Below are 10,561 nucleotides of genomic sequence, written 5' to 3' on the forward strand. Positions count from 1 at the left end.
CTGACACTTTGTTCATTCTCGTATGGCACCAAAGTGCTCATGCAAACACACCAAGCTGCGTATAATATTTTTTAAGGGAATTTATGAGATGTCAGAGTATTTCTCCATTCGGACATATATTGCCCTCTGTTTTGCCCTTACTTTTGAGTTTTCTTTCATATAATCTTAGCCATTTTAATTGCCAGTTAGGCTTTGCCACTTGACTGACAGAGGTATGTTGGTGATGTGATGTTTACCACAATCACATTCATAGATAAATTGCGCAAAGTCCCTATACTTATTCTGGGGTTCATTGTCTCAGTTTCAAATGTTTGAAATGTTTCCTTAGTCTGTATGATGGCCACTGTGGTGGTGTCCAAGAGATCATCTGGTTCCCAGAAGTCTGAACAGCAGTCTGCAATAAGGAGGTAGTTTGTGTGGTTTGTGGTGACAATTTCCATTACTCGTTTGCTTGAAGGTCTGTTGGGAAAACCGTGTATCTTCAATGCAATCCTACACATTTTTCAATTACTTAAAAGTGGTCTGCGTGTGTCAGCCCCACTTACTTGTCTTTGAGTATGACCTTGTTATATGTCTCTGACTTCTGTCAGGAAGAGAGGGGTTTTGAATGGGATATATGCTCTTGTGAATTCTTGGAGTTTACTTCCTGTTACCCATTGCCACAAGATGTTAATTTTTTAGCACTGATACTCACATAAATCAGGTATTTTATTTCAGTAGTAAATTGATATTTTCTGTATCCAGATCTTTTATTGCCCTTAGTGGTAGGACACTTTGTTGCATACAGCACTTTTGTGGACTGAAACTCTTTTGGTGAACTTCTTGGAATCATGGTCTGCTGCTGTCCTGCTGAGGTGTTGTCAGCTGCAGTGTTTGTTCATTAAAGTCTCATCCTTTTTTCATTCTTCCAAAGTGGGCAAAGTTTTTTATGAGACTGATGAAGCTGACACTCAGCAATACCATGTTTTGCACATGAAAATAACTGGTGGGAATCATTGCTGTGCAATGTTCAGGTTGTGCATTCAAGGATCCTCTTTTCATCTCACCTGGAAGGTGAATGCTCTGAACTTCGACCTGCACATGAGAGATCCTCAGCTTCCATAAAAGACATAGCTGAAAGGCAAATTAAACGTATTGCCTTTTAGGCAACTAGTGCTTATAAGCAGTGTCACTGTGGCTGTTTAAAAATCTCTAGTCGCATGCATACCTGTCAGGTAGAAGATGGTCTGATATTGAAAATTTTGTTAAGTTTTACAGGCCACATGTGATCCTGCTTATTGCTGTTTACAGCACTAGATGCATAAAAGCTTAATACAATTATTAACTGGAATGTGCATAAAGTACTTTATAAGGAGATGTAATATCTTTTACTAAATCAAATAGTACAACTGGAAAAAATGGAAGACCTTATCATCCTTTTCCTCAAGTCTGAAATCGAAGTAGCAGAAACCAAAGCAGCTGAAAGCAGTTGCTCCACATTGAATTTGGTCTATCTCAGAACTAATTTTCCTGAGGAAAAGAGGGACATGTTTCATAACCTGTGGAAAATTGAGAGCTTGGTAGAATTAGCTTAATGCTGCCTACCTAAAAAAGGCAATATATTTATATATAAATATTAATTTATTCAAGGAACTGTAGAGACAGGAATCGGGGATGGCTGATCGTTCTTGTGTAGATTATTTATTGTGTTTGTTGTAGATAAGTCCTAGCAAAGTTTTAAACGTGTCACTCAGGCACTAAGTATTTCCATGGAAAAATATCCCTCTTGCATTAAAGTAATCTTCAGATAACTGATCTGATCACTTTCAGCATTGTCCAAATCCCCTGCAGTGTTTGCCACAAAACCTCAGATACTATTTTAAACACTTATGTTTGTCTAATAAAAGATATTGCCTGTCTGAAAACCATGTCTTGCCTATGCTTGGGGACTATATGAAACAGTGCTAATGGTATTTGCCAGATAATACTCCTTAGTATTATGCATAATAATGAATATGATTTTACTTTCATGTTAACTTGAATTGAGGGTAGTTTTCCTTAAAGGTTACTTACATTTCCTTTTTTACTTCAGTTGTTTGTGAAGACTGATCAAGACACTTGTCTGTTAAATCATTATCACAACAAAGCTGCTTCTAGATTTATTTACAGGAATTTTCAGGATTTTTAAAATTACTTTGTTTTCCAGTTTCCAAACCCAAGATAATCTTCTCAATATTATGTTTATTTCATTCCACAGGAATTATTAAAACAGGTGAAGATAGTTTCAGTCAACAACCCGTTAGTCTTTCTGAATGCCAGGAAATTTCATGGTGACCTGATAAAGATAATCCAGAAGCATAGCACAAGCAGCCAGGCGTGTGAACATGTAAACAAGGTAGGATGTGCTAGTAAGCATGGTGATGGTGTTGAAGATCATAATTGCTTTCCTTGCATTTTGTGGAGAATACAATCAGATACTAAAACAGATATAAAAAGGTAAAATATTTCAAATAATTAATTTAGGATAGAATAAAGTTTAAGATTATTCAGATTCAATACAGATGTTTTCTTATTATTACTTGAAAATAATATCTCTACTATTTCTGTATGTGAGCCGATAAAAGACATTAAAGCACTGATTCAAAGCTCTTAAAAATTCCTGAGAGAACTTACATGACCTCAGCTAATATAAGGTTGTGATTTTTAAAAGACAATGAATAGCTGCAAATCCACTTGAATAAAATGTGAATTTTTTGCTGGAGGTCTGTCCATGAGAGATAGTCAGTTGGTTTCTGTTTCTCACTATGAATAATACTGGGAGAATAAGGAAGAAGATTCAAACTGACTAAAGTTTTTCTCAAAGTTAGTGCTTCTTTTTCATTTTCTGCACTGATTGTATTGGAAAAATAAACAGTATAAAAATTATGTATAACATGGTTTTGGAGAATATCTTCATAAGTATAGTATTTTTTTAGTTTATCTGCTCCTAACTACTGCAACTTCATACTACACTCCCTAAAAGGGGAAAAAGATCTGTTAATACCTAAGGAAAAAAGCCATTAAGACAATGTTTAGCAATGTATGCCCACAACCTATCCTGCCTCTTGCCACCTACTTTAATGGGTGTCCTCTCCTCATGCAGCAATTCAGCTCAGAAATTTTGCTGCTTTTTTTTCCTTGGTTGTGCTAGGCTAACTGATTTGGATTAGTATGATAACAAACCCCCAAACAGAGAGAAATTACTTAGGATTTGCATGGAATTAATTTATGAGTTAATTTAATAAGTGTAACAAGTCAATAAGTTAATTTAATAAGCTATTTTGTAAGTTACTTAGAAGGGAGATTTTATCCTTTGTCTCTTCTGTAAAGGTACTTGGCAGTACAGCTGCCTGAAAATACTGCACATAGGTTTTTTTGTGTGGAATAAAGGTCTTTCTGTAGCATTTAACAAGAATGAAACAAAATTGCACTTTGGATTTAGTTTGTGTGCTGTATTTCTGGTTTTAAGTCATACTTCTACTGAGAATTTAACATTCATGTTGAAATAATTAAAGAAAACCCCAGATAATGGTAATTCTTTAATAAATGTATATGTCAAAAATATTTTCACTAAAATACTAGAATAGAAGATGAGATTGCGACAAGTAGAAAATGAATCAAAAGTTAATCTTACAGAATCACGGTTGAGAATCTTTTGAAGAACATATTTCCCATCTTTTGACCACTTCCTAATCAACCCCTGCTTCCTCAAAAGCATCACATTCATAATATGCTTTCTAGTGGAGCCAAACATGGCAGAGGTTTTGTTATCTAGAAAGAAAAATAAGATATCAATATGGTAAAACATTAGAAGGTTACTGAGAGACATACTCAGCAAATACTATATGTCCAATAGGGTGTTGCATACAATGTGATTTTGGAGAGAAGACATTAACTTCAATATTGAGCAACAGAATTCTTATGTATTGCAATGATTTCTCTGATTGCTATGCACTGGCCCAATTTTCCTTGGCATGTTAATAGTTTGTTGCTTTTATTTCAGTGTGAGCAGAACACATTGCTCTGTTCATTTTCCAATGGAAGTTGTCATGGTGAGTTTATTATTTATAAATGTTATTAAAACCAAGATGAATATAAGTGTGCAGAATGGCTCCACGCTTTTCTATTTATTTCTATCTGAACTCAAGTTTTCTGGAGACTAATATTTTAGTTAGACCAATATTAAGTTAGACCAAACATTCAATGTAATAATAATTCAATGAATGTAATTCAATGTAATAATTCAATTCATGAGTGCTAAACAGGGTTAAACTCTCTTAACCTTGACCTGTTTTTATTCTGTTCTTGACTGACTTATTAAGATTTTGGAAGTGGGGAACCCATAAAAATAGTTTTTCTGCAGGAGTTCCTACTTATTTCTCATGAGCCACTGTGTGACAGGCACGCAGTGGGGGCAACCACCTCCAGTGTTACTGCCTGGATTGGTCTTCAGACAAAGGCCTAAGAGGCTGTTTTGCTAAGCTCTGGTCTTGTTATTTTACATTCACAGTGGGACTTGAATATTAGTATGCAAAAGTAAAAATAGATAAGATTAGAGCCATGTTAAATCTTTGTGATCTTTAAAGCTACTTAGGAGAAAATCTCGGAAAACATAAACTTAATTATCACTGACACTATGGCCACCAATATTGTACTGCATGTCAATAGATGAAAGAATAAAGAAAAAAACCCTATGGGTTTGCTTTCAATAGAGGATTAAGCTGGATAATTCCACTCTTCCCACATTTTATTACTCATAAATCAAACCAGAGCACAAACATTCCCATGGGAGAGCTGCAACAACCTTTTGCAGAAGATACTTTATACAGATAACTTCAGTGTGGATGGAATTAAAGTATTGTGTTTATTTAAACCACTTAAAGGCACTAAGGCCACAGTAGAGAATCTGATTTGGAGTCTGTTGTCTGAATGTTTATGTTTATTAACTAGCCTCATGACACTTCTATGATAGTATAATGTTTAGTTTGCTTGGGGATAGCAGACTGCTTTGCTGTAACGTGTAGCAGTGCGATGATAATAGCTACCAAAGACTATACAGGACTATACTGTAAAATACTAAAAGACTGAAAAGCAATTTATGTATGAGGAGATTTTTGGAAGGTCTTGACATATCGCAGTCTTCTTTTGGATGAACTGGTTTCTTATGCCACAGAAGTTACAGACAGAAGTTACTGATTGCTTAAGTCCTTGTACCAACCAGTCTATGATGACTCTTCATGGGACTTTTAAAATAAAAACCAGAGAAAAAGGAAAAATCCCTACAAAAAGGAAAACAAATAATGGGGATTAATTTTTTTGGAAGGTGGGAAGCTGCAAAACATAAAGCATAATCCTTACGGAAGTTGTCCTGGAAGGCATAGCAATGTATGTCTTTGTCAAAAACTTTCCTTTCTCCCTCTGGGGAATACTGAGTTGCCATTGGTCTGTATCAGCACCAAATCAAACAGCTGCTGATGCTCTTGCCACTGGTTCAGAGAGGGAGCAGTTCCGTACTTGCCCCCTCTTCAGAAGCCAGGAAGCTTCTGCTGCGCTGCAGGACGCCAGCTGAGTGGGAAGGCAGCAGGAGTGAGAAACAGAGAGAAATACCAAGTTCTGTTTCAGAGCAGAGGAGATACACAGAAAAGATTACAGTGAGCAGCCTAGCATATCTCATAAATCCTTTCTTGGTTTCCATCACAATAATGTCAAGTGGGAGGTTTCCTTTGAAATTCTGTATTTTTGTTTAGTATGTATCTATTAATGTAAATTGGACAGTACAACCACAGTAAATCTCTGGAGGTGTAAGTCCAAAAGGCTTTGGCTCTCAGACTACTGTGAGAAAGGAATTAGTACCATTATAAATCTACACCCTGGGGAAATTCTAAGTCCCCTCAAGAGTTTAAAATCTTTTCCTCTGCTCTGTCAAAGCCATTTAGCTTAACCCATCTTTATGTTTGGAATTTCTTTCCTTAGTATTTTTATTTTTTTTAGAATTGTGCATTATGATAACAAACATTTGTTAGAGCAATGTAAATAAGATGTGCATTATTTTCTAGTTTTCTCTTTATGAAAGCCAGGAAGTATTTATCTATACACTGGTTCAGGACACAGTTAGGAGTTCAGTAGGGTGCTTGGTTTAAGCACAAGATGGCCTGAAGTTGAAGAATAACACCTTCACAAATCTTACCAACATGTTTTTTTCTCCAGCATCAATATGTGATAGTATATTAAAAAAATAGCCAAACAAAAAGCAGCACAGTAAAATCTTAGGAAAATTAAACACTCCACTCTACATATTTTTCTTCATATTAGTTAAGCCATAGGCAGGCATTTAGGTACTACAGAAATGAGTGGCATATCAGAATGTAAAAGATAAATTCTCTGTGTACCCCATGTAAATTCTTCCAAACAAGCCAAGACATTATTCTGAGTCATTTAAAAATTCAAGTCTGAAGAAGCAATTCTTTAGTTCTTGAGAGACAATTCCTGTCTAAAGCATCTCACTATTAATATCTTCTGCCTGTTGTCGCTTCATCCCATCGATCTGAATGTCCTTCATTTGTGCTTCTAAAATCTGTCATTTCCTTGACTGATGCCCCAGTACATAACATAATAATTTTTTTAATGATAAATTGAACTTATTTTGTTGAAATGCCATTATTATTACATGCATTTCTTGACTATTTTCCATTTTAATTATTTTTTTTTCATTTATCAAATGTGTAGGTGAGTCTTTGCAGTCACGTCACAGTGAGCGATGTGTCCTGATATTAGACTGCAGTGGAGTGAATTTCTTTGACTACACTGGAGTCTCAGTGCTGCTTCAGGTATTCATGACATCAGATAAATTCTGTACTTAAAAATATAATTACACATCCAAGCTATTGGGGCCAACTACTAGTCATCTCACCTATATCAGTGAATAAGCATGTCACTCATGGAAAAGGAATACAGATCTGGAATTAAACTGCACTATGTTTATGTATAAAAATATATCGAAAGTAATTCTAAAGATTTTGGGTGACTTTCAGTGCAAATACAAGTATCTGTATGTAATGGAGATTAGTTTCTGAAGTTGTTTTTTTTCTTTTTTATTTAAAGCTGTTTTAGATCATATTTGACCATGTTAGTTGCAGTGAAGCCATGTGTGGATTTACCCTTTTAAAATTTCAGCCTTTAATTCTGTGATTTTATCTGTATGTCCTGCTTTCTGCTAAGCCAGAGGTCTTAATGATCTCCATGTTTTCTTCTGTGGGTTACATACCTAGCAGACTGTGCTCCTCAGGCATTGCAGGAGCTCCAAGAAGTTCCCAGAAGACCAAAACCAGTAACCGCATAATGAGCAGTTCTATATAGTGGCTGAAAAATTTGGTTCAAAAGCTATTTCTTACATTTGCATTAGGTCTGGCATTTAATAAATGTGTAGAGGATACAGACTTAAGAGGGTATGCAAGGTTTCATTCATATAATTTTTCTGAGTAAGATAGAAGACCGGATTTGAACTTGGGTCTCAGCCAGGGCCTTTTCTATTCCTAACCATTTTCTCAATTTACTGCAGTGGTTAAGCAGTGAAATAAGTGCTGCCTTAAAAATGACAACTTAAAACTACATATAGGTGGGGATATAGAAAACAATAGAACTGCAAAAACTTAAGGTGAGAGTTCCTCTTTATTATGTCTCACCTCAAAATGTAGGGCGTTCAATAAAATTATTAGATAAACATTATTTAAGAAAAAAAAAAGTTGTGTGAGACTGATTTCTAAAAGATCTTAGAGACTCCAGAAGTACAAATTACATAAAAGAAGTGTTAGACAAATTTGTGAGAGGTAAGGCCATCATCAGCTGTGAAATATGAAGGTTGGGAGTGCAGCCTCTGAGTGAATGAATGACTGGTCCAAAACTGAGTTACCCAGTGGAGGAACACATTCAACATGTCCTTGTTGTTACACTCCTTCACAAAATATCATAACTGCTTCTAGAGATGGAGGAATATTTAGACTGAGTCAGGCTTCTGGTTTATTTTTAAAAATAGGTTTTTCTCATGTGGTTCTCATTGAATATCTTCTCTCAGAATTGTTCCACTTTACATGGATTATTTAAGCGTTTTTTTCAAGCAGGGACTGCTATGGATGTTCCTCATCTGCCAGAAAAGTCTCTACTCTGTTTTCACTATTTTTACTTTCTAGATTATTGAATATTTAGTCTGTGTGAAGTTGAAAATTTTTAAAGAAAGAATAAAGAAAAAATTACTGCAGAATGTAGCATATGGTTATGGTGCTTTTCTAATAGACTGCTGGAAGTTTAAAAGTTTCCTAGGTTTGATTCATGCCTTTGTGGACTGGTAGGGAACCATGTGGGGAGTAGATGGGGGAACTGCTGAAAAAGGAAAACTGGAGAAAAAAAAAACTTAAAACATATTTTAAAAATTGCTAGATTATTGATCGAATTCAGATTTAGTTCGTTTTATCACCAGGAGATCTGTGCAGGACTTTGAGGGAGTGGAGGAAATCAGCGCCCGTTTGTGGTGCTTGCTTTATAGAAGGGCTCGCTCTGGTGGCTGCTGGCAGTATAGCTTCAACAGCAGCACTTCACCCTCTGCCTGCTCTGAGTATGTTCTCTTTGAGTACTTTGTTCTCTGATGGTATTTTAAACAGTTTTTTCTAATTTCACACATACAGATTTACTGGGACTGTAAAAACAGGCACATCGATGTGTTGCTAGCACACTGCAAAGGCAAGTATCAGCCTACAGCAACATTTTTAACATGATGGTTTATATATCCTCACTACCTTATCAATGCTCATATGTTTGTTTTATTGCAGCTTCTTTGATAAAAGCAATGCAGTACGATGGAAATCTTGAGTCTGAAAATCCTGTCTTCTTTGAGTCTATTTCTTCAGCAATCAATGCCATCCAAATTCACAAGGTGAGACTTACAGCAGGGGTAGGTCAGCTGGATGCTGGATGCTTCTTGGATGCTCACAGCAATTTGTTGAAGTCTGGTGAAATCTTATCTAGTGAACCTCTTTTGTAGAAATCTTTCATCTGTCTCTTCTCTACAACTGGCCCTCAGCCTTTGGACTGCAGTTATCAAGTTTTTCCTGCTAGTGCTCTCTTCCCATCGCCACCTCTGCTGTAGCAGCAACTTCTCAGTCTTCTATGCTAGACCCAGAGGCGCTGTGTTGTGCTGCCTTAATTTGGGGGAATTCTCAACTGGAAAGTATAATGTCAACCAGAAACACTTAACACAGCCTCTCAGTGAGGCAAATTAACTCGCACCCAGTTCTGCGTTTGTGAAGCTACGCCCCTCTGTTGCTCAGACTGGGTTGCCTAAGACTACTTCAGCCAGCACCGCACAATTCTGCTCGAAACACTTCTGGATCCTTAGTGAGCTTGTTTCCAGCTAACAAGGTTGTCTCTGCCCTGCGCTGTGGTGTGCTGTGTGGGCTCACTGCTGGGAAGAGGGGAGAGGAGCTGCATGAGGTGAGAGAGAGAGCTAGAAGGGAGCTTGGCTCAGATGTATAGGCTTGAACGTGCATTTGCTTGAACATGTATTTACTCGCTCTACAATTCTTGCATTCCTAGTTAAAAGGCTGTAAACCTGGGCTTTCCTCATAAACCCTGTGAGCCTTTTCCATTGTAATCCCAGTGCAACCGAGTGTGCATTACTAGTGTGCTTTCCCATGGTTTTACTTATGATTCCAAACATCGTTAGAGCTTGGCTCAGAGCTTTCTTCAAGAGACATACAAATCGTCATGGTCTGTGGTTCTGGGGTTTTTTTCCTCCACTTTATATTTTACTAATTAAATTAGAGCTGCCTATGGACAAAATCACTTTCCATTGTTTTATCCAGACAAGGTGAGTTGACACAGTTGGTCTAGTGGATTGACCAGAAAAATATGTATTCTTCAGAGCTTTTAAACATTTTTCATTTTGTTGTTCTGCAAAAAATTTATAATTTACTAAATGGTAACTGCAGGGCAAAAATAATGGGGATGATTATTGTGTATTTTGTCTGGGTCTGATTAGATGAATTAGGGTAATTGTTGTGTTATAAAATGTCTGCATTCTTTATAGATATTAATTAACCTTCCTAATATTCTTATAAGAACATTATGTACTAGCATTCACATTTTATGGAAATGGAACATGGAAAGACCAGTACAAATGTCCAGAGTGAAAAGAGGGAGTTAGAGCTCAGAAGCCCACTTTTTGAAGAACTGGTCCCATGTTTTTACCAGAGCTGCTAGGCACATTGAAACTCTGAATAGTAGTTCAGCAGATTAGTCCGAAAGGCTTGCACACAGTCTCAAATTTTATATGTAATTATGAACTGTGTATGTATGCTGCTGTTGCCTCTTTGGGGTATTCAAAGTATGTGATTTGGGATTTTTTATGTATTTCTTGCGTATAACACCTGAAGATAAGAGAAGAGGGACAAAAGTACAAAGGCAGGGAGACTGCAATAGCAGCACCACACTGTAACTGACAGTCTTTGTGTGTACTTTCCTGTGCCTTTTTAAGATGCTGCGGTCAGCAGGA

The 10,561-nt window shown here is 36.6% G+C and overlaps 1 protein-coding gene across 1 annotated transcript in view; it reads left to right on the plus strand.

Moving 5' to 3' along the window:
- Positions 1-10,561, plus strand: part of SLC26A7 (solute carrier family 26 (anion exchanger), member 7) — a 61,741-nt gene that overhangs the window by 50,974 nt on the left and 206 nt on the right. Inside the window, exons 13-17 of the mRNA XM_010190451.1 lie at positions 2,237-2,374; positions 4,022-4,070; positions 6,745-6,845; positions 8,697-8,751; positions 8,841-8,944. Of these exons, the coding sequence (XP_010188753.1) occupies positions 2,237-2,374; positions 4,022-4,070; positions 6,745-6,845; positions 8,697-8,751; positions 8,841-8,944 (447 nt within the window). The remainder of the gene's footprint in view (positions 1-2,236; positions 2,375-4,021; positions 4,071-6,744; positions 6,846-8,696; positions 8,752-8,840; positions 8,945-10,561) is intronic.

This window comes from Mesitornis unicolor, unplaced genomic scaffold (genome assembly GCF_000695765.1).
Source record: "Mesitornis unicolor isolate BGI_N332 unplaced genomic scaffold, ASM69576v1 scaffold11818, whole genome shotgun sequence".
Lineage (NCBI taxonomy): Eukaryota > Metazoa > Chordata > Aves > Mesitornithiformes > Mesitornithidae > Mesitornis > Mesitornis unicolor.